At 40.7% G+C, this 24,254-nt stretch overlaps 1 protein-coding gene across 1 annotated transcript in view; it reads left to right on the top strand.

The window, feature by feature from the left end:
• PTPN9 (protein tyrosine phosphatase non-receptor type 9) overlaps positions 1-24,254 on the top strand; it is an 86,672-nt gene that overhangs the window by 30,610 nt on the left and 31,808 nt on the right. Inside the window, exons 2-5 of the mRNA XM_059058886.2 lie at positions 5,501-5,644; positions 8,226-8,315; positions 9,016-9,140; positions 14,009-14,114. Of these exons, the coding sequence (XP_058914869.1) occupies positions 5,501-5,644; positions 8,226-8,315; positions 9,016-9,140; positions 14,009-14,114 (465 nt within the window). The remainder of the gene's footprint in view (positions 1-5,500; positions 5,645-8,225; positions 8,316-9,015; positions 9,141-14,008; positions 14,115-24,254) is intronic.

Genomic DNA, 24,254 nt, shown 5'->3' with positions numbered 1-24,254 from the left:
TTAATTAATTAATTAATTTTGGGGCTGCATTGGGTCTTCGTTGCTGTGCACGGGCTTTCTCTAGTTGTGGAGAGCGGGGGCTACTCTTCATTGTGGTGTGTGGGCTTCTCATTTCTCATTGCGGTGGCTTCTCTTGTTGCAGAGCATGGGCTCTAGGCACGCAGGCTTCAGTAGTTGCGGCACACAGGCTCAGTAGTTGTGGCTCACGAGCTCTAGAGCACAGGCTCAGTAGTTGTGGCGCACGGGCTTAGTTGCTCCGCGGCATGTGAGATTCTCCCGGACCAAGGATCGAACCTGTGTCCCCTGCATTGGCAGGCAGATTCTTAACCACGGCAACCACCAGGGAAGTTACAAGAGTGTAGTTTTTAGGTTGAAAATTCAGCAAACTTCACCTTGCTGCATCATAGCAAGGTAGTGTATTTTAGCTCATATTCTGTTTCCTGGCAGATTGATGTGGACTAAAGGGATTACTAGACATTACAAGAAAATTCACAATGAAGGAAAGGTGGGAAAACAGGCGTAAGAGGAAGGTAATTTACTAATGCATCTGTCACTGAAATTAATGGGGAAATGGCATATTTGCTGAAATATGAGGTAACCTCACATTTGGTAAAAGGCAGACACTGAGTCTTATATTGAATCACTTATTTAGGTATTCAGTGCAGGGTGACTGATTGCATTTTTGCATGGTGTTTGTCCTGCACAAAATTGTTCCTGTATTATGATGAGAAATACTCTCAAGTCAGTTTGATGCTGTTAAAAAGGATTAGTGCTCAGGATGGCAGTGTTAATCTCCAGAGCTGCCAGTATAGGGACAAAAGCATTTAGAGATGGGAACAGGGGTATAAATACTTCAGGACCTAGCTTTTTCTATGTTGCCACAGAGCCCTGAATGAGGATAAGTTGGTCCTTTAGAGACTTTTGTATTATAGTTGAACACATATTGGAGGTTTCTAATTTAAATTTATGCTTTTGGATAAAATGGATTAGAGAGATTGAATTGCTACAGTCTAAAGAGAAACAACAGAGGTCACTTGATTTTGAGGAACTCTCTGTTGAAAGAAGTTTTAGTGTGAAATGACTGGAGTTAAGAAAAAAAGAAAATGGGCTTTCCTGGTGGCGCAGTGATTAAGAATCCACCTGCCAATGCAGGGGACATGGGTTCGAGCCCTGGCCCAGGAAGATCCCACATGCTGTGGAGCAACGAAGCCTGTGTGCCACAACTACTGAGCCTGCGCTCTAGAGCTTGCGAGCCACAACCACTGAAGCCCGTGCGCCTAGAGCCCGTGCTCTACAACAAGAGAAGCCACTGCAGTGAGAAGCCCACACACCTCAACAAAGAGTATCCGCCGCTCGCTGCAACTAGAGAGAGCCCACGAACAGCAACGAAGACCCAACGCAGCCAAAAATAAATAAATAAAATAAATTTTTTTTAAAAAAGAAGAATGAACATCTATTCAGAGACTGCATTCCAAGTGCCAGGTAGTGTGGTGAATGCTTCCTATCTGTTGTCTTGTTCAAGCCTTATCTTTTCATGAAGAAATAGAGGCTCAGAGAGGTTAAGTGACTTGCCCAGATCATACAGGAGTGAGTGAGAGGATGGGTTCTTTCTGACTCCCAAACCCACTAGACTACTAGACTTGTTTCTTGGTGGTTAGATGGCTGACATCCCAGGACTTTATTTCAAGAGTAGGTTTCACTCTTTCCCACATTGTCTTGGAATACAGGATTTTAGGTACTAACTGTGGAACCAAGGGTGCCAGCCCATTCTTCTGGACCTTTTGGGTTGCTAGCCCCTTGCCTAGAGCTCATCTGAAAATTATAGCTCTTGGGAGCTTAATATAACATGAAGACTATGTTGTTGGTTTTATTCTCTCCTATACCATATAACACCAGTAGATAGTGTCCAGGGTGTAATCACTTGACTGACAGATTTCTCAGCCATTTTATAGTGGTCCTCTGGTTTCTTAGTCAAGAAACTTGTTTTTATCAATTTAAACATGACTGTGGGAGAAGTAGTAATTGCAGTAAGCTTTGACTATGCTGTAACAAATCTTACCCATACCTAACAAGCTGGTTGAGGAGGGTTGTAAGTGATAATGTTAGTTTTTCTGTACATCAGTTCAGACCTTTTCCCAAAGCAAGACCAAAGCTGTTTGAACTGTGACCACTCCTTTGCTGCCAGGTGTGAACAACTTGTGATTACTCATAAGCCTTCATAGCTTCAAATCATTCACCTTGATCTGAAGTATTTTGTAAGCTGTGACTTAACCTTTTGGCTCATTCTTTCTTTCACCAGGAAATAACACTGAATATTAATTTCAGGAATTTCAGTGATCCCTTCTGAAGAGTGTATTGCCCATTAAAATATCTGGGGCTTGTTTTTCTGGTAACAAACAGAACCACAAATTGGTCTGTACTTCGTGGCTGTGCCAAACCGTTGTGTAGGCGGAGGGAGGGACCTGACGATCTGTTTAGAGAGGGGCTGTGGAGGATGAGACCATCTTTCTAGCTTGTCTAAGAGGTTCATATCTTTGATCAGAGGAATGGGCATGCAGGAGAGAGAGAATGAGGCTGAACATAGCAGGCGGTGTATGAGTGTATTTGTATCTGTAAATATCACATCACTGTTTATAGTACACTGGACTCTCTTCATGCAAGGCCTAGTCCTGCCAAATCTGGAGGAATTGTTCCCATGCTTAAAGCCAAGAACAACATCCTGACCAGCGGGGGACAGAGGTCAGCTCAAGGCAGCAGCTCTTGGGAGCTATAGGACATTAAGAACCTTGAAGGAACTGAGTTTAATAAGAAGGAAGCCAATAGGTACCTGAAAGGAAGTGTGTGAAACCTGTGTGTCTCTTATTGGGGTGTGGCTTATTTATGAAAAATGAAAAATCATCTTAATAGTTGGATTTCATATCACCTCCTGGTCATTTAATTATATTTTCCCCTCCCACCTGCATATTGTTTTGTCTTTTGATTGTTTTTATTAGAAAAAGGGGGAAAAGATACTCTGTTATTCTGGTGTTTTATTCTACAGGCAGCTTCAGAGATGCCCAGGAGAGAGCTGGCTTGAGAAGATGATATGTTAATTAAACAAATAGCCTTTACAAAATCTCCTGGGACCTTCCGGACTTGCCGCAGTTTTGTTTCTGGGATCTTTCTGTGCCAGCTTCTTTTCCCTTCCGTCTTTCCTCATTCTGATGCTGGCCACTCATCCCACAGAGGCAACTCCAACTGTTTTCTGGTGGAGCATTCTAAGTTTGTCCTGTTGTCTTCTCTGGGACTCATTTCTCTGGTCTGACTTTAACTGGTTCTGGGCCAAAGTGATTGTCTGAAAGCTTTTCTTCATAGCCTTTATTTCTTGGCTCTGTTTATGCACTTTGCCTGATTAGTTTTGCTGGTTCTCTCCTTTTCCAGTTGATGTGAGGTATATTGCCTCAGTTGGAGGGTTCTAAAGCTCAGGTGCAGCCCCAGGCCTCTTAGATTTTACCCTGGTTTGTAAAGTGCCTTTATCCTTTCCTAGAAATTGGGGGAATGAATCAGGTGCTCTGTTATGAGGTATTGCTGACTCTCCTGGGACTCTAGTTTGCTAGTTATTTAAACATGTATGTAGCAATTTGGATTGTATTTGCAAAGTAGGACTTGTTGCCAAGACTCTGAAGTAGGTCATTCCTGTTACCCTTTCTCCCCTGTGTTTTTTTTTTGGCCACACCATGTGGCGTGTGGAACTTTCCCGACCAGGGATCAAACCTGTGCCCCCTGCAGTGGAAGCGTGGAGTCTTAACCAGTGGACCACCAGGGAAGTCCTCTCCCCAGTTTTTGAATTGAAAAATTAGAGACTGGGACTTCCCTGGTGGTTCAGTGGGTAAGACTCCCTGCTCCCACTGCAGGCGGCCTGGGTTCAGTCCCTGGTCAGGAAACTAGATCCTGCATGAATGCCGCAACTAAGAGTTCGCATGCTGCAACTAAGAAGCCCGCATGCCACATCTAAAAGATCCCACATACTGCAATGAAAAAAGATTCCGCGTACTGCAACTGAGACCCGGCGTAGCCAAAATAAATAAATAAACAAATATTTTTTAAAAGTAAAGAAAAATTAGAGACCACAGTCACATAGTAGGTTGGTCTTACACCTCTTGAAACAAACCTCATTTTTGTATTCCTTATATGTAGCATAGATATTAACAAATAGTTAAATACACAATAGTTTATTTTTTTAAAATATTTATTTATTTATTTTGGCTGCGCCAGATCTTCATTACGACAGGCGGGATCTTCATTGCGGCATGTGGACTCTCAGTTGTGGCATGCACGTGGGATCTAGTTCTCTGACCAGGGATCGAACCCAGGCCCTCTGCATTGGGAATGCAGAGTCTTACTGACTGGACCACCAGGGAAGTCCCCACAATAGTTTAATAAATACATCTTAACTAAGGGGTTGGTTGGTTGATCAATTAAATTTCAGAATTCTCATCAAGTTGATCACATTTTGGACCAATATGTGAGAAACGTTTCTGATTGGAAGGGGAACAAATAGCCATGCAGAAAACGTTTAGCAATTTAGAAAATGCATGCAAAAAAATCCTGATGTAAATCCTGTTCTAAAATGAAGAAACAGAAGGGTGGTTTGGCTAGAGCGGAGACTGGTTAAAATGTAAGGAGAAATAGGGTGAGAGAGGATAAAAGAGCATGGATTAATCAAGAGATAGGAATAATTAAGGAAATATGCATCTTGTCAGCTTGGGATTAAACAGTGAAAATGAAAATTCCCACTCCTTCCCCAATAGTAGTTTCTCTACCCTCACACCCCTCTCCCAAACCACTTTCCAGAGGAGCTGTTAATGACCCTCTGGGCACTAGTGTCCAGTTTTGGGGGCTGCCATATGAAGCACAAAGAGGTCCTGTGGGATCAGTCAGTGCAAAGAGCAGTTGGCCTTTACATTTGTTAAATTCTTCTAATCATTTTGCTGCTCTCAACAGTATTGCTAATTCCAAAACTAAAACCATTTTCTGATTGTTTTCCTTTGTGTGACTGGCTTATGGGACCAAAACAGCAGCTGAGACTGCTATGCTACACTGTGCGTTATGCAATAATGCAATAACTCTTCAGAGGGCCCATCCACTTTTTTTTTTTTAGCCTTAAAAAAAAAACAACAACAAAAAACAAACTCTGCTGGTTTTTGTTTTTGTTTTTTGCTTTGGGGCCAGTAATTTGCATCATATTTGGGAGTCTTGATCTTCCCCTCATTATTTATTCATACATTCCTGTGCTAAGCCCTGCTCTCTGGACCTGGCTCTGGCTTCTGGCCTCATTGAGTTGTATGATATTTAACAATTTCTGGTTTCAGATCTGTTTCCAACTTTTGTTTTCCCTGCTCCCTCTAGTAAACTTTGGGTTCAAACTTGCTTGGGGAAAGTTTATTTTTTTTCTTGATTATTTTTTTGTTTCTGTAAATATGTTCTCTAATAACTATCCTTTACTTTCTTTGTCAAACAGGCCACCAAGCAGTTTCTTGAAGAGATTAACAAGTGGACAGTTCAGTACAACGTTTCCCCCCTCTCTTGGAATGTGGCCGTCAAGTTCCTCATGGCCCGGAAGTTTGATGTGCTCCGTGCCATAGAGTTGTTTCACTCCTACAGAGTATGTACCTCAGGGATGGACCTGCCATGTGGCACCTGGGCTCTCTATGTTGCTGTTGTTTCTGCCACAGTCTACACAAACAGTGGTTCTCCCCATTCCCATTAAAAAAAAGTGGATTGGTATCTAAGAGCCCTACCTTGGAGTGAGAAAATCCTTCTGAAGATATTCAGAAGCTCCTTAAATAAATTTAAAAAAAAAAAGTGAGATAAGAGGCACTAGGATTAGTTTAAGAGTTTAAAACTAAAGCTCACTTACATCCATTTTGTGGGTCATCTTGTTCAATATTCATTCATTTATTCAACAGATATTTATTGTATATCTACTATGTTCCCGGTGCAGAGATTACTATTTAGAAAGAGAGTAAATAAACAATTATAGAAATGTTATGATGGGACAGTACTGGGTTCTGTGGAAAGCACATTTAATTAAGAGGGTCAAGGAAGCTTTCCTGAAGGAAATGACTTCTAAATTAAGAGTAGAAGAATGAGTAGGAATCAGACAGTAGGGGACTATGGCAGAGAGAACAGCAAGTTCAGATGCCTAATGGCAAGAGACAAATTGAGCTGAGCGGAAATGCTGAGTGTGAGAAGGGGCATGGCAAGAGATTGAGCAGCAGGTAAACAAGGGCAGATTAGAGAGTATCTGCTTTTTCTTAAGGTCAGAGAAATTCATTGAAGGTATAAACAACAGAATGCCTTGATCAGATTTGCTTTCTGAAAGATTATTTTCACTGTGATTTAGAGGATGGACCAGAAGGGCTATACTGGAGACAGACCAATTAGAAGGCTGTTGTACTTACTAGGAGAGAGATGGTTGTGGTGTCATTAAACGTAGTGTCAGGAGAGATAGAGAAAAAGTGGGCAGATTCTAGAAGTAAAATTGATAGGACAGAGTTGCTTATTAAGCTGGTGTGAGGAAAGGGAAGTGGAGAATTCCAGGTCTCTGACTTGGGTGGCAGGGTGGTAAATGGTGGTGGCATTCACTAATTAAGAGACACTGAATGGGTACAGGTACGTGGAGAGAGTAGGTCATGAGTTCAGTTTGGCCATGTTAAGGTTGAAGTGCCAATGGGATATCCAAATAGGCATGTCCTCTAAGCAGTTGGGATGTGAGTCTAGGGTTTGGAAAAGAAGGCTGGACTGGAAGTAGTGATTTCAGAGTGACCAAAGTAGAATATTGGAGGTGAATATTGGAGCCATGAGAATGGGTGAGGTCATCCTGGGAGAGTGTGAGAAATAGGGAGATGTGTAGGGCAGAACCTCATTTCAGACTTTTTGCTTTCTTTGGTCCAGTGTTGTGTTTTTTTTTTTTTTGCAGTACGCGGGCCTCTCACCGTTGTGGCCTCTCCCGTTGCGGAGCACAGGCTCCGGACGCGCAGGCCCAGCGGCCGTGGCTCACGGGCCCAGCCGCTCCGCGGCATGTGGGATCTTCCCGGACCGGGGCACGAACCCGTGTCCCTTGCATCGGCAGGCGGATTCTCAACCACTGCGCCACCAGGGAAACCCCAGTGTTGTTTTTTATTATTATTTTTTTTTTTATTTTTTTACCAGTGTTGTTTTTTAAAGTTAAGTTTGAATGCTTTATGTAAGGCATGCACTCTCCTGCGATTCCAGCACTCATACTGTCTTCACTTGCTGCCTTGCCTCTGAAGGTGTTTGAATTTGATTTTAGGGATGAATTGGGGAAGAATATAAACAAAGACCTAGTTTGTTTTATTCACCAGAGTGTTCTTCGCACTTAGCTGAGTGCCTGGCACATAATAATAGTTGCTCGACAAATACTGACAGAATGAATGAATGAGTCTGTGAGTGAAATGAGTGAACAAATGAATGAAAAAAGCCCACAAGAGACTTAGAAGGAGTAGCTGAAGAAATAGAAAAAACAAGAGAGTATTTTTTTTTTTTTTCAAATCAAAAATAGAGAATGTCTCAGGAAAAAGAGAATGTGAGTGGTCAACCTTGTCATGTAAAAGGAGGACTGAAAATGCCCATTGGATTCAGTGACTGTAAGGTCCTGGTCATTGGAGCAGGAGTTCTGGGTTGTATAGTTAAATTGGGAGGAAATGAGAGTGCAGTGGAATGAGTGTGAGGGAACTGAGGATGAGTCTCAAGAATCTGGCTGTGAAGATGAATTAAAATGAGGTCATGGTAGCTGTTGTTGGAGAGTATATTGAGGGGAGAGATGGCTCCTATTTAAGGTAGGAGAGGCCTAAGCCTGGAGGATGTATTAGGATATCTGTTTCCAGACAGTTTTGGGTGCATATTTTAATATCAGTGCTGCTGCATGTTTAAGAACTTTGACCTTGCACTGTAATGATTGATATATAGTGGTTGGTCTTCAGGGTTAGGATTCTCACTGATTCAAAGAAAAAATCCTAAGCCCAAAGGGGCTGATAAGCTGGCATTGGACAAGAATTTTGACAACACTCAGAATAGTTGGCCTAGAGGGAGGTTACAAAGGAATTCTTGATTCAGTAAGCTGATTTCTAAAATCCCTTATCTCTGAGATTTGGTGGTTACATAAAGCTGTCATGGGTGTACAGTATTTTTATATTAATATATCTTGCTTTTTTTACTTTCAGGAAACACGAAGGAAGGAGGGCATTGTGAAGCTGAAACCTCATGAGGAACCTCTCCGTTCTGAGATCCTTAGTGGAAAATTTACCATCTTAGTGAGTATTAATGAACCCCTCTTGTAGTATCTTGTTATTTCCTTCTGTAGCTGTTCTCTTTGGACTTTGTTCCTAGATATCTTATCCTGAATCAGAGAGTCTCAACAGTGGAGAACAGATGTGAAGTTTGGCATAAAATTATTCTAGTAATAATTGAAATAATTGAAAATCAATTGTACAGTACATTTAGAAAAGTTTCTTCACTGGTCCATTAAGGTTAGTCAGGGCCTTTTGGATGGGTATACAATGTGTCAGAGGCCCAGCCTTTCTTATTTAATGCCAGCTCTCTCCACTTAGAGACCACAGCCTTTCTAGTAAGTATCCAGCAGTACTTTTAAGGCAGAGCATAGAAACCATGGTTGTATTCTATGGATTTCTCCTGTTGCTTATTTTTTGCTATCCTGCCTGGGAAAATTAGCTAGGCAGCCAGTGTAGACCATTGTTTAATTTCTCTGTAATTGAAGAGTTAAGAGAATGTGGTTTTTTCCTACCACAGGAATATAATCCAGGGGGTGCTGAGAATCAGCCATGGGATGATAAAAAGCTTTCTTCCTTTTCTGGAGCAATTGATGCAAGTCAGAGAAGTATTATCAGCATCTATTCTCTTCATAACAAATCTTTGTGCAGGATATAAGAGGGCTTCGTGATTTCTGTGGTTTTCTATTTGATTTCTAAATATTTCTTGTTTTGTTTGCTCTAGAATGTTCGGGACCCAACAGGAGCCTCCATTGCCCTCTTCACTGCCAGATTACATCATCCCCACAAGTCAGTCCAACATGTGGTACTTCAGGCTCTGTTTTACTTGCTAGACAGAGCTGTGGATAGGTGAGCATGGAAATTATCTTTTGGGTGTTCTACATCCAGGTGGGAAAGTGACACTGTTTGATTTGATTAAACTCAGCAGAGCATTCACTATGCTCCTAGGATGTGCCCTGGGCAGTGCTATGAATGGAAAACATTCCATGTCTTTAGGGCTTGGCATGTTTCCAGGTATTATGCAGATGATGGGTATTCTGCATCTTTACCTGCTTGGCTGTATTTCAGGGTAATAGAAGCTGAGAAAGCTAGTTAACTAGCAATTCTTAGTGTATTGAGAATGACATTATTGAAAGGGAGTGAAGGTGAGATGACCTGTGCTGGTTCTTTCTGATCATTCTCCCCTGATGGTGAAGACCCTGTGGGGCCTCAGTTTCTTTGTCTGTAAAATAGGAATAATGCAGAGGATTTTGAGACTCAGCATTCAGGAGAGAGGAGTCCAAGAGTATAAGTTAAGCAAAATCATTTTTATAAATAGGTGCATAAGCCAAAAGAACCAGCTCAGGTCATGTCTCCCTCCCTGCTCTTAGGTAAATAGTATTATCACTGTTCTATAGACAAAGAAACTGAAGCCCCAAGAAGTTTTGTGGCTCTTTTACAGTCATCACATATTGATCCAGCTAGGTCTAAGATCCTGGTTTCTTCGCTCTTGGTCAGAGCTATTTGTACCCTACTATGTTGTCTTTCTCTTTTACTTTCTTTTTTCCCTGGTGCTTGCCATTTATAGTTTGTTATTGCTCTCAATGTCATTGGCTGGTCCTCTGGGTTAGATGTGATATATCGAGGGCTAAGACCAGAGATAGTGAGAGACAGCTGTGCACTTCAGTCATACTTCTGGACTTAGAGGATGGGAATAGCCAAAGGATTGTGTGAAGTGGGGCTCTCTGTCTAGTTCACTTGTTGCTGCCTTGTTAATGTTAATACTTTCATATACTTAGCTTCTGCTGGTGGTGTTCAGTGAGAGATATATCGAAACCACACACACAGCATTATTCTGAAAAAGAGAAGTTACTAAGGAGAGAGGTCAGCTGCCAATCAGAAATGTGGAATTTCTCAGTTCTTCTTTCTTATGCTTGGTCTTCAGGCATAATTTCTAGAGTATAGTTCCCTTTGAAATGTTTCTTTAGCTCAGGGGAATGAATGGAAGGCTCTTTTACCAGAAAATTTAGCATTGGCTTCCTCTTTGAGCAGCTTAGAGAGTCGGAGCTCTTGTGTAGGCATGACATTGGCCAAAGCTTGCTTTTTCTAGTGTGAGTGTTGAATCCCATAGGAATACCACACAGGTAAATGTAATTAAAACTTTGTTCTCATGATGTCCATCCCTTTCTTAAAAACCCTCAGTGACTCCTTAACCCTTTTTTTTCCGAATGAAATATTCTCACTAGTGAGTAGAAAGAAATTCTTGTTTTCCTTTGTTACCGTGAACCAGAATGGAAGAGGAGGAAACCCTTCCTCTTCACTAAATCTTCCCCTTTCTTTAAGGCCCAACTTCTGTGACTGGTTCCCTCACCACTCCAACTTGTCATAAAATTCTTTTTACTCTGACTTTAATCGCAGTTATTATTAATACCAATCATTTCATATTTAATTATACACGGCCTTATGATGTCATTTGTCTTATACTGATTTTTTTTCATCTACCGCTAGATGGTAAGCTCCAGGAGGGCAGGGAACCTTCTTTTCAACATTATATAATGGGAAATTCCCAAATCTCCATGGTGGAGAGGAAGTGGTGTCATCAACTTTCACATGCCTTTCATTCATCTTCTTCAAAGTGATCTGTAACCAATCTTGTTTCATTGATAGCCCCTCACCCACCCCTTTACCCTAGATTATTTTGAAACAAATGTCAGGGACTGTGGTAATCTTCTTGGAGTTCCCAGTAACATCCTAGCTCAGGAATCAAACTCAATAGGGTAAGGAAGCAATTATTCTTAGTAGGGAACTAGTGCTATTATTGTAAACCTCATCTCTGTACCCAGAAAAGTGAAAGTGCTATTGCATTTGTATTTATTTCATGTGCCTTCAAAGATGAGCAATTACAGGTCTAGGAATATAGAACCTGCATCATTATGCATCATAGCTTCTTTTTATTAAATTCTATTTCCCCTGGCACTGACTTCTCTTTGTTTTAGTGTCCTGCCGCAGGCTGGGGCTGTGAGGGAAAAACCTGTAATTCTTTGAGTTTGGCCCCTGTTGAGCTTGTGGAGAAAAGGGAAGTCTCTAGATCTGGATAGTCTACTCAATGACTGTGCCACTCATTGAACAGAATCTTTGATCTTGGTGAATCAGTCTCTCTGGGGTCATGAAAAAAGGAGATAAGATTTAGCACTCACTTTATCATGTTAAGGGCCATTTGAAATTAAGTCTGCTGCAGAAACTTGGGTCTACTTCAGATATTTTTTAAATTAATTAATTAATTAATTAAATTTCTTTTTGACCGCGTTGTGTCTTCCTTGCTGCGTGCATGCTTTCTCTAGTTGCAGAGAGCGGTGGCTACTCTTCGTTGCGGTGCGTGGGCTTCTCATTGCGTTGGCTTCTCTTGTTTCACAGCACGGACTTTAGGCACGCGGGCGTCCGTAGTTGTGGCTCGCGGGCTCTAGAGCGCAGGCTCAGTAGTTGCGGTGCACGGGCTTCATTGCTCCGTGGCATGTGGGAACTTCCCGGACCAGGGCTTGAACCCTTGTCCCCTGCATTGGCAGGCGAATTCTTAACCACTGCGCCACCAGGGAAGCCCTTCTTCAGAGATTTTTGAAATGCTGCTTCATGGGTAGGTGCTTCTGCCTTGTATTCTGTTGAAAGGATGAAGATACGGAGGCTTCCAGGAGGCGATGCAAAAAAAATACCGATACAAAATAACATTGAGACTTCTGATTTCAAGAACGTGTTTTGTGTCAAAAAGTTTTCTCGGGCTTCCCTGGTGGTGCAGTGGTTGAGAATCCGCCTGCCGATGCAGGGGACACTGGTTCATGCCCCAGTCTGGGAAGATCCCACATGCCGCGGAGCGGCTGGGCCCGTGAGCCATGGCCACTGAGCCTGTGCGTCCGGAACCTGTGCTCCTCAACGGGAGAGGCCACAACAGTGAGAGGCCCACGTACCACACACAAAAAAAAAAGAAAAAAAAAGTTTTCTCAATTGTAAATAAATGTGTAAACTGTTGCTATCATCAGTGAGTAGTCCAATCAAGTAATTTATTCTGAACAACCATTTAGGTGTGCAGATCAGAAGCAGGTAAGGATCGGGCTTGGTGGAAGAGTGCAGCTTTGAGAAATCTTTAGGAAATTAAGGAGATGGGACTGAGTAATACTTTTTGTATCTTCACATGTTCCTAACCTCAATCTGGGAATAGGCTCACCACCTCTTAATCTACTTTTTAACATGCCTTCCAAAGACCATTTGTGGGTTTATTCTCTTCCTCCATTAAAGTCATAAGAGACAAATACACCATCATTGAGCTTAGAATTTTGCTTTGCAGTTTTCTATGGGCCTAAAGTATTTTTTTAGTGATGGGCTTCTAGCCCACTGAATTACAAATCTGTGACCATTTATTATGTATCTGTTTGCAAGAACTGTGTTGGGGACTGTTGAGGGTTATGAGGTAAACTTTTGTTTTGGCCCTCTAGGAGAGACTTAGATGGCTACACAAAGTGGGAGTACATTAAGAGCCACAAGAAAAATCCACAGAAAGATTTATGGAGCTTCAAGTGGGTGAAGGATGGTAGTACATTTGGTGACAATTATCAGGGACACCTTCATGGAAGAGAAAACTTTTGAGTTGAACATAGAATGGTATAGAATTTGGATAGGCAGATTCAGAGATATAGGAGGAAACACTTCAAATTTTGATAACCTAGATGCTCTGGAACATTCTCAGCCTGTGAGTTTCCTACTTGATGAATCTGGATAAATATGCATCAATAAGTATAATTCCAATTCCAACATGTGGGGTATTCCCTCCATACCACCAAGCAATTCTCCGCCATGAACTGGGTGTTCTGTAGTTCATTTCAACTCTGACACTATGTACCTGGAGATAGCCTCAGATCACACAGGTTAAAAGTTCAGTCCTAAAAGACTGTACCCTGCCCCCTTCAGATGCCAGTGGCAAGTCCAGGTTGTCACCTCTGCTTCTGACCATAGATCAGAAGTTCCATCACCCCCTCCTTGGGTTTGATTAATTTGCTAGAACAGTTCACAGACTCAAATGTTGTACTTAATAGATTACCAATTTATTATAAGAGGGTATAACTCAGTAACAGCCAGATGGAAGAGATGCATAGAGGGCAAGGTATGGGGAAAGGGGCATGGAGCTTCCATTCTTTCTCTGAGAGAGGTACACTCCCTGCACCTGCATGTGTTCATCAACTTGGAAATTCTCCAAATCTCGTCCTTTTGGCATTTTGTGGAGGCTTCATTCATTACAAAGCATGATTGATTAAATCATTGGCCATTGGTGACTGAGCTCAATCTCTAGCCCCACAGCCCTTCCAGAGTGTGTGGGGGGGATGGGACTGGAAGTCCCAACCCTTTCTAGTCACGTGGTTGGTTCCTCTGGCAACCAGCCCCCATCCTTAGATGATCTAAGATCATTCTAAAAGTCACCTCACTAATATAGCAATGGATGCCTTCCTCGCTCTCCTGGAACTTCTAAGTTTTAGGAAGTTTGTCAGGAAACAGGGTCAAAGACCAAATATATATTTCTTATTATAAATTTTTTTTGTAAGGCCAGTTACAAAAGTTCAGGCCAGTTCAGGAAGGCAATTATTTCAGTCCCAGATGTGTCCCACACTCTCTGTCTTTGTTTTTGACCCAGGTTTTCAATTTGCCTCATCCATCTTATTACTTACAAATGTTTTCATTCAATGGTTGCTTTACAGCTTTGAAACTCAGAGGAATGGACTGGTGTTTATCTATGACATGTGCGGTTCTAATTATGCCAACTTTGAGCTGGATCTTGGCAAGAAAGTCCTAAACTTGCTGAAGGTAAGGCTGTGAAAGGGGCCTTTCAACCCCCCTTCAATGGTTAGGGTGATTTTTTCTATTCTTTTTGAGATTTAGAAATGATGTAAACTTCAGACATTATGTTCAGTTTAAAGGTCACCTGTAAATGATGACCAATATCTGCTTCCTCAGAACAAGAAACAATCTTAAAAGTAAAGTGGGAGAAATTAAAATAAAATACACAGGAACACTGAGTCATAAAGGTGGGATGTCTCTTTCTGGGAGTTTTGTAGAATAAGAATTAATGAAGCCTAGGTATGGCCATTGTCTATGAAAAATGTCACCTAACCAGTAACTTGCAGACTTTTTGTCTCAACCTAGTCAGAAATATGTTTTACATTGCACTTAGTGTACAATAGTATCAATATATGTACACTAACTATACATATACATGTAAAGTTATATACATAGATAGGTTCTTTGTTGTGTGTGTGTGTGGTACGCGGGCCTCTCACTGTTGTGGCCTCTCCCGTTGCGGAGCACAGGCTCCAGACATGCAGGCTCAGCGGCCATGGCTCACGGGCCCAGCCGCTCTGCGGCATGTGGGATCTTCCCGGACTGGGGCACGAACCCGTGTCGCCTGCATTAGCAGGCGGATTCTCAACCACTGTGCCACCAGGGAAGCCCCATAGATAGGTTCTTAATCTCTTACCTCAAACTCTTAGGTCCAGAGATGTTTAATATTTTGAACTTTAAAAGATAATATGGTCTGTATGTCACTTTAATATCAAATGTTTCTGCAATGAAATGTATTATTCATATCATAACCTTTGGAGAAGAACAAAGGTTATAAATAGCTTATGGGATTTCAGGTCAGATTTTGCTGTCCCATGAATTTTTGCACCAAACTTACAAAAGAAACTAGTGGCTTTCAGAGCTGTTTAGATTTCAGAATTCGAGCATACAGGTATATGTATGTGTGTGTACATATTTATAAAACAAAAAGTTTCACAAAACAAGCTTTACTTTTACTCTGTACAATCATTTTGATTCTGTTCTATAACATATTTTTTAAATGTTAGTCATGACCTACTAAATTGATTTCAGGACCCACTGAGTGACAACCTGCAGTTGGAAAAACATTGATCTAGGAGTCTGTGTAGTCTTTTCTTTTTTTTTTTTTGGTCAAGTTGTGTGGCGTATGGGATCTTAGTTCCCCCACCACATGTTGAACCCATGCCCCCTGCATTGGCAGTGCAGAGTCTTAACCACTGGACCACCAGGGAAGTCTTGTAGGAGTCTGTGCAGTCTTGTTCCAGGACCTCACTTGGGAGTACTGTGGAACTAGATGTTTAGAAGTGTTTATTTACTATTACAGCTTTACAACAGAAATTATATAAAGAGAGTATTATACTGCATCTTATTTTCTGGGGCTTCACTTGTGATTGTATTACTAAAATTCCTATTGTGGCATTTAGCTTTGATTCATTTCTTTTTATTGATGGGTGAAGGATTTATACCTTTTAATTCCTCATCCATTGATGAATATACCAGTTTATTTATCCACTTCTTTTGATGGCTCTTTGGGTCATTTTCTGATTTTTGCTATTATGAACAGTGCTGCTTTGAACATTTTTATACATGTCTTCTGGTTGGTGCATGTGTGCAAGAATATCTCTAGGGCAGTGTTTCTCAACCATTTTTTCATTATTGCCTCACTAAGGAGCCTTTTTTAGACTCCCCCCACCCCCAGTTGTTGTTCTTCTAATGAAATTTTAATACCACAGATATAATGTATATATCTTGATGTACTGAATGTATTAATGTATATATCTTGATGTACTGAATGTATATCTATGCTTTATGCACAAAAAGAGTGTGTATGTTTGGGTTGTTTTTCCCATTCCCCACTCTCCTCAGAACTAATTTCACCCCCTTGGGCATGATATCACCTCTATTGAAAATGCATGCTCTAGGGGAATTCCCTGGTGGTCCAGTGGTTAGGACTCTGCACTTCCACTGCTGGGGGCCCGAGTTCGATCCCTGGTTGGGGAACTAGATCCCGCATGCATACTGCAACTAAGAGTGCACATGCTGCAACTAAGAAGCCCGCATTCCACAACTATGAACCCACATGCCGCAACAAAGGATCCTGCATGCCAAAACTAAGACCTGGTGCAGCCAAAATAAATAAATACTAAAAAAAGAAAAGAAAAGAAAAGAAAATGCATGCTCCAGAGTATACATCTAGGTGTAGAATTACTGGGTCATAAGGTCTGGGAAGATTCAGTTTTATAAGATAGTGTTTAATTGTTTTTGTAAGTGGTTGTACCCACCTGCCATGTGTAAAATTTCCACATCCTCTCCAATACATGATGTCACACTTCTTAATTTTTCCCAGTCGAGTGGGTATAAAATGGTATCTTGTAGTATAACTTACCTCTCTCTTATTAGTGAGATTAAGTATCTCTTCATATATTTATTGGCCATATATGTTTTCTTCTGCTGCAAAATGCCTGTTTATGGCTTTTACCCATTTTCCTATCATCCATTTATGTAGTTCTGTACTAATCTGTTTCTGTGTGTGTGTGTGTGTGTGTATATATATATATATATATATATATATATATATATATACACATGCATATACTGTCTCAGTTTATAGCTTGTTTTTCACTTTTTATAAAGTCCTTTTGACTAACAGAAGTTCTTAGTTTTAGTATGGTTAAATGAGTCTGTATTTTATTTTCTGCTTAATATGTTTTGCATTGTAAATCCTTCCCTGTTCCAAAGTCAGAAAAAATATATTAGCTATTTTATTTTAATGCTGTACCACTGATTCCACCATGTGTATTAATGTTTTTAGTGATTTTTTTAAAAAAATTATTTATTTTTGGCTGTGTTGGGTCTTCGTTGCTGCACGTGGGCTTTCTCTAGTTGTGGCAAGCAGGGGCTTCTCTTTGTTGCGGTGCACCAGCTTCTCATTGCAGTGGCTTCTCTTGTTGCAGAGCACGGACTCTAGGCACGCAGGCTTCAGTAGTTATGGCTCGCAGGCTCTAGAGCGCAGGCTTAGTAGTTGTGGCGCATGGGCTTAGTTGCTCCGCAGCATGTGGGATCTTCCCGGACCAGGGCTTGAACCCGTGTCCCCTGCATTGGCAGGCGGATTCTTAACCACTGCGCCACCAGGGAAGCCCAGTGATTTTTTTTATTGTGGTAAAATATACATAACAAAATTTACGTTTTTAACCATTTTAAGTGTACAATTCAGTAGCATTAAGTACAATTCAGTAGCATTAAGTACATTCACAATGCAACCCATCACCACTATCCATTTTCAAAACTCTTCATCATCCCAAACAGAAACTCTGTGCCCATTAATCAATGTATCCCCACCCTGCCCCACAGCCCCTGGTGACCTTTATTCTACTTTCTGTCGCTATGAATTTGCCTATTCTAGGTCCTCATATAAGTGGAATCATGCAGCATTTGTCCTTTGTGTCTGATCACTTAGCATAATATTTTTAAGATTAATCCATATTGTAACATGTATCAAAATTTCATTCCTTTTTAAGGCTGAATAATATTTTATTGTATGTATATACCACGTGTTGTTAATCCATTCATCTGTCAAACAGTTGGGTTGTTTCCACTTTTTGGCTATTGTGAATAATGGTGCTATGAACATTGGTGTTACAGCATCTGTTTCAGTCCTTGCTTTCAGTTTTTTTGTGTATATGCCTAGAGTGGAATTTTTGGATCACGTGGTTGTTCTGTGTTTTAACTTTTTTTTTTTTTTCTGTGGTACGTGGGCCTCTCCCTGTTGTGGCCTCTCCCGTTGCAGAGCACAGGCTCCGGACGCGCAGGCTCAGCGGCCATGGCTCACGGGCCCAGCCGCTCTGCGGCACATGGGATCCTCCCGGACTGGGGCACGAACCCGTGTCCCCTGAATTGGCAGGCAGACTCTCAACCACTGTGCCACCAGGGAAGGCCTACATTTAACTTTTTTTTCATTGTTGTGTTTTGTTTCTAAATTTATATATTTATTTTTGGCTGTGTTGGGTCTTCGTTTCTGTGCGAGGGCTTTCTCCAGTTGCGGCGAGCGGGGGCCACCCTTCATCGCGGTGCGTGAGCCTCTCACTGTCACACCCTCTCCCGTTGTGGAGCACAGGCTCCAGACGTGCAGGCTCAGTAGTTGTGGCTCACGGGCTTAGTTGCTCTGCGGCATGTGGGATCTTCCCAGACCAGGGCTTGAACCCGTGTTCCCTGCATTGGCAGGCAGATTCTTAACCACTGCGCCACCAGGGAAGCCCTACATTTAACTTTTTGAGAAGCTATTTTCTTTTAAAAATTTAAAATTTTGTTTTTGTCATTTAAACCTTAATCCATCTGGAGTTGATTTTTGAGTATGGTATGAGATATAGGAATCTGACTTTTTTTTCCATATGGATAGCTATTTTTTTTCCAGTTTTGCATACTAAATAGTCCCTCCTTTCCAAAACATAGGCTTTCTACTTGTCAGTTTTAACAGAGTCACAATAACCTGGTAAGTTAATGTATCATAGACAGTTTAATCATCTAACCATCTTTCTGTGTTATTCAGATTGTTTTCAGGTTTAAATAATACTATTATGATCATTTAAGCTTTTTCTTTTAAATTATTTTAAGAAGCTATTTCTAAGATATGGATTATTTGGCTAAAGATTATGAATATTCTTAATCTCTCTTATACATTACTAGGTTACCCTCCATAAAAGTGGAAAAAAATTTACATTGTCACCAAGAAATACAAGTATCTGTTTCCTTCAGCCATCCCAGTACTGCGTTCCATAAATTTTCCCTTTTTTTCTTTTTTTAACATCTTTATTGGAGTATAATTGCTTTACAGTGGTGTGTTAGTTTCTGCTTTATAGCAAAGTGAATCAGCTATACATATACATATATCCCCATATCTCCTCCCTCTTGCATCTCCCTCCCACCCTCACTATCCCACCCCTCTAGGTGGTCACAAGACACCGAGCTGATCTTGCTGAGCTTTGTGGCTGCTTCCCACTAGCTATCTATTTTACATTTGATAGTGTGTATATGTCCATGCCACTCTCTCACTTTGTCCCAGCTTACCCTTCCCCCTCCCCATGTCCTCAAGTCCATTCTCTATGTCTGCATCTTTATTCCTGTCTGCCCCTAGGTTTTTCAGAACCTTTTTTTTTTTTTGGATTCCATATATATGTGTTAGCATACGGTATTTGTTTTTCTCTTTCTGACTTACTTCACTCTGTATGACAGACTATAGGTCCATCTACCTCACTACAAATAACTCAATTTCGTTTCTTTTTATGGCTGAGTAATATTCCATTGTATATATGTGCCACATCTTCTTTATCCATTCATCTGTTGATGGACACTTAGGTTGCTTCCATGTCCTCACTATTGTAAATAGAGCTGCAATGAACATTGTGGTACATGACTCTTTTTGAATTATGGTTTTCTCAGGGTATACGCCCAGCAATGGGATTGCTGGGTCATAGGGTAGTTCTATTTTTAGTTTCTTAAGGAACCTCCATACTGTTCTCCATAGTGGCTGTATCAATTTACATTCCCACCAACAGTGCAAGAGGGTTCCCTTTTCTCAACACCCTCTCCAGCATTTATTGTTTATAGATTTTTTTTTTTTTTTTTTTTTTTTTGCGGTACACGGGCCTCTCACTGTTGTGGCTTCTGCCGTTGCAGAGCACAGGCTCCAGACGCTCAGGCTCAGCGGCCATGGCTCACGGGCCCAGCCGCTCCGCGGCATGTGGTATCTTCCCGGACCAGGGCACAAACCCGTGTCCCCTGCATCAGCAGGCGGACTCTCAACCACTGTGCCACCCGGGAAGCCCTGTTTATAGATTTTTGATGGCCATTCTGACTGGTGTGAGGTGATACCTCACTGTAGTTTTGATTTGCATTTCTCTAAAGATAAGTGATGTTGAACATCCTTTCATATGTTTGTTGGCAATCTGTATATCTTCTTTGGAGAAATGCCTATTTAGGTCTTCTGCCCATTTTTGGATTGTGTTGTTGGTTTTTTTTGATACTGAGCTACATGAGCTGCTTATAAATTTTGGAGATTAATCCTTTGTCAGTTGCTTCATTTGAAAATATTTTCTCCCACTCTGAGGGTTGTCTTTTTGTCGTCTTTATGTTTTCCTTTGCTGTGCAAAAGCTTTTAAGTTTCATTAGGTCCCATTTGTTTATTTTTGTTTTTATTTCCATTTGCTAGTAGGTGGGTCAAAAACGATCTTGCTGTGATTTATGTCATGGGGTGTTCTGCTTATGTTTTCCTCTAAGAGTTTTATAGTGTGTGGTCTTACATTTAGATCTCTAATCCATTTTGATTTTATTGTTGTGTATGATGTTAGGGAGTATTCTAATTTCATTCTTTTACATGCAGCTGTGCAGTTTTCCCAGCACCACTTATTGAAGAGGCTGGCTTTTCTCCATTGTATATCCTTGTCTCCTTTATCAAAAATAAGGTGACCGTATGTGCGTGGGTTTATCTCTGGGCTTTCTATCCTGTTCCATTGATCTATATTTCTTGTTTTTGTGCCAGTACCATATTGTCTTGATTACTGTAGCTTTGTAGTATAGTCTGAAGTCGGGAGCCTGCTTCCTCCAGCTCCGTTTTTCTTTCTCAAGATTGCATTGGCTATTCGGGGTCTTTTGTGTTTCCATACAAATTGTGAAATTTTGTGTTCTAGTTCTGTGAAAAATGCCATTGGTAGTTTGATAGGGATTGCAATGAATCTATAGATTGCTTTGGGTAGTATACTTATTTTCACAATGTTGATTGTTCCAATCCAAGAACATGGTACATCTCTCCATCTGTTTGTATCATTTTTAATTTATTTCATCAGTGTCTTATAGTTTTCTGCATACAGGTCCTTTGTCTCCTTAGGTAAGTTTATTCCTAGGCATTTTATTCTTTTTGTTGCAATGGTAAATGGGAGTGTTTCCTTAATTTCTGTTTCTGATCTTTTGTTCTTAGTGTATAGGAATGCAAGAGATTTCTGTGCATTAATTTTGTATCCTGCTACTTTACCAAATTCATTGATTAGCTCTAGTAGTTTTCTGGTAGCATGTTTAGGATTCTCTTTGTATAGTATCATGTCATCTGCAAACAGTGACAGCTTTACTTCTTTTCCGATTTGGATTTCTTTTATTTCTTCTTCTTCTCTGATTGCTGTGACTAAAACTTCCAAAACTATGTTGAATAATAGTGGTGAGAGTGGACAACCTTGTCTTACTCCTGATCTTAGAGGAAATGGTTTCAGTTTTTCACCATTGAGAACAATGTTGTCTGTGGGTTTGTCATATGAAGCCTTTATTATGTTGAGGTAAGTTCCCTCTATGCCTACTTTCTGCAGGGTTTTTATCATAAATAGGTGTTGAATTTTGTCGAAAGCTTTTTCTGCATCTATTGAGACGATCATATGGTTTTTATCCTTCAATTTGTTGATATGGTTTATCACACTGATTGATTTGTGCATATTGAAGAATCCTTGCATTCCTGGGGTAAACCCCACTTGATCATGGTGTATGATCCTTTTAATGTGCTGTTGGATTCTGTTTGCTAGTATTTTGTTGAGGATTTTTGCATCTATGTTCATCAGTGATATTGGCCTGTAGTTTTCTTTCTTTGTGACATCCTTGTCTGGTTTTGGTATCAGGGTGATGGTGGCCTCGTAGAATGAGTTTGGGAGTGTTCCTCCCTCTGCTATATTTTGGAAGAGTTTGAGAAGGATAGGTGTTAGCTCTTTTCTAAATGTTTTTTGTGTGTGTGTGTGCGGTACGCGGGCCTCTCACTCTTGTGGCCTCTCCCGTTGCGGAGCACAGGCTCCGGACGCGCAGGCTCAGCGGCCACGGCTCACGGGCCTAGCCGCTCCGCGGCATGTGGGATCTTCCCGGACCAGGGCACGAACCCGTGTCCCCTGCATTGGCAGGCGGACTCTCAACCACTGTGCCACCAGGGAAGCCCTCTAAATGTTTGATACAATTCGCCTGTGAAGCCATCTGGTCCTGGGCTTTTGTTTGTTGGAAGATTTTTAATCACACTTTCAATTTCAGTGCTTGTGATTGGTCTGTTTATATTTTCTAGTTCTTCCTGGTTCAGTCTAGGAAGGTTGTGCTTTTCTAAGAATTTGTCCATTTCTTCCAGGTTGTCCATTTTATTGGCATATAGTTGCTTATAGTAATCTCTCATCATCCTCTGTATTTCTGCAGTGTCAGTTGTTACTTCTCCCTTTTTCATTTCTAATTCTATTGATTTGAGTCTTCTCCCTTTTTTCTTGATGAGTCTGGCTAATGGTTTATCAATATTGTTTATCTTAAAGAACCAGCTTTTAGTTGTTTTGATCTTTGCTATTGTTTCCTTCATTTGTTTTTCATTTATTTCTGCTCTGATCTTTATGATTTCTTTCCTTCTGCTAAATGTGGGTTTTTTTGGTTCTTCTTCCTCTAATTGCTTTAGGTGTAAGGTTAGTTTGTTTATTTGAGATGTTTCTTGTTTCTTGTATTGCTATAAACTTCCCTCTTAGATCTGCTTTTTCTGCATCCCATAGGTTTTGGGTCATCGTGTTTTCATTGTCTTTTGTTTCTAGATTTTTTAAATTTCTTCAGTGATCTCTTGGTTATTTAGTAGTGTACTGTGTAGCCTCCACGTGTTTGTATTTTTTACAGATTTTTTCCTGTAATTGATATCCAGTCTCATAGAGTTGTGGTCAGAAAAGATACTTTATATGATTTCAATTTTCTTAAGTTTACCAAGACTTGTTTTGTGACCCAAGATACAATCTGTCCTGGTGAATGTTCCATGAGCACTTGAGAAGAAAGTGTATTGTGTTGTTTTGGGATAGAATGTCCTATAAATATCAATTAAGTCCATCTTGTTTAATGTATCATTTAAAGTCTTTCCTTATTTATTTTCGTTTTGGATGATCTGTCCATTGGTGAAAGTGGGGTGTTAAAGTCCCCTACTATGATTGTGTTATTGTTGATTTCCCCTTTTATGACTGTTAGCATTTGCCTTATGTATTGAGGTGCTCCTATGTTGGGTGCATTAATATTTACAATTGTTATGTCTTCTTCTTGGATTGATCCTTTGATCATTATATAGTGTCCTTCTTTGTCTCTTGTAATAGTCTTTATTTTAAAGTCTTTTTGTCTGATATGAGAATTGCTACTCCAGCTTTCTTTTGGTTTCCATTTGCATGGAATATCTTTTTCCATCCCCTCACTTTCAGTCTGTATGTGTCCCTAGGTCTGAAGTGGGTCTCTTGTAGACAGCATATATATGGGTCTTGTTTTTGTATCCATTCAGCCAGTCTGTGTCTTTTGGTTGGAGCATTTAATCCATTTACATTTAAGGTAGTTATCAATATGTATGTTCCTATTACCGTTTTCTTAATTGTTTTGGGTTTGTTATTGTAGGTCTTTACTTTCTCTTGTATTTCGTGTCTAGAGAAGTTCCTTTAGCATTTGTTGTAAAGCTGCTTTGGTGGTGCTGAATTCTCTTAGCTTTTGCTTCTCTGTAAAGGTTTTAATTTCTCCCTCAAATCTGAATGAGACCCTTGCTGGGTAGAGTAATCTTGGTTGTAGGTTTTTTTTCCTTCATCACTTTAAATATGTCCTGCCACTCTCTTCAGGCTTGCAGAGTTCCTGCTGAAAGATCAGCTGTTAACCTAATGGGGATTCCCTTGTGTGTTATTTGTTGTTTTTCCCTTGCTGCTTTTAATATGTTTTCTTTGTATTTAATTTTTGATAGTTTGATTAATATGTTCTTGGTGTGTTTCTCCTTGGATTTATCCTGTATGGGACTCTCTGTGCTTCCTGAGCTTGATTGACTATTTCCTTTCCCATATTAGGGAAGTTTTCAACTATAATCTGTTCAAATATTTTCTCAGTCCCTTTCTTTTTCTCCTCTTCTTCTGGGATCCCTATGATTCAAATGTTGTTGTGTTTAATGTTGTCCCAGAGGTCTCTGAGACTGTTCTCAATTGTTTTCATTCTTTTTTCTTCATTCTGCTCTGCAGTAGTTATTTCCAATTTTTTTTTTTTTGAGGTACGCGGGCCTCTCACCGTTGTGGCCTCTCCCATTGCGGAGCACAGGCTCCAGACGTGCAGGCCCAGTGGCCATGGCTCACAGGC

This window comes from Kogia breviceps, chromosome 3 (assembly GCF_026419965.1).
Source record: "Kogia breviceps isolate mKogBre1 chromosome 3, mKogBre1 haplotype 1, whole genome shotgun sequence".
Lineage (NCBI taxonomy): Eukaryota > Metazoa > Chordata > Mammalia > Artiodactyla > Physeteridae > Kogia > Kogia breviceps.
Note: the sequence above shows the minus strand (reverse complement) of the source record. Positions and strands in the feature narration are given on the sequence as shown.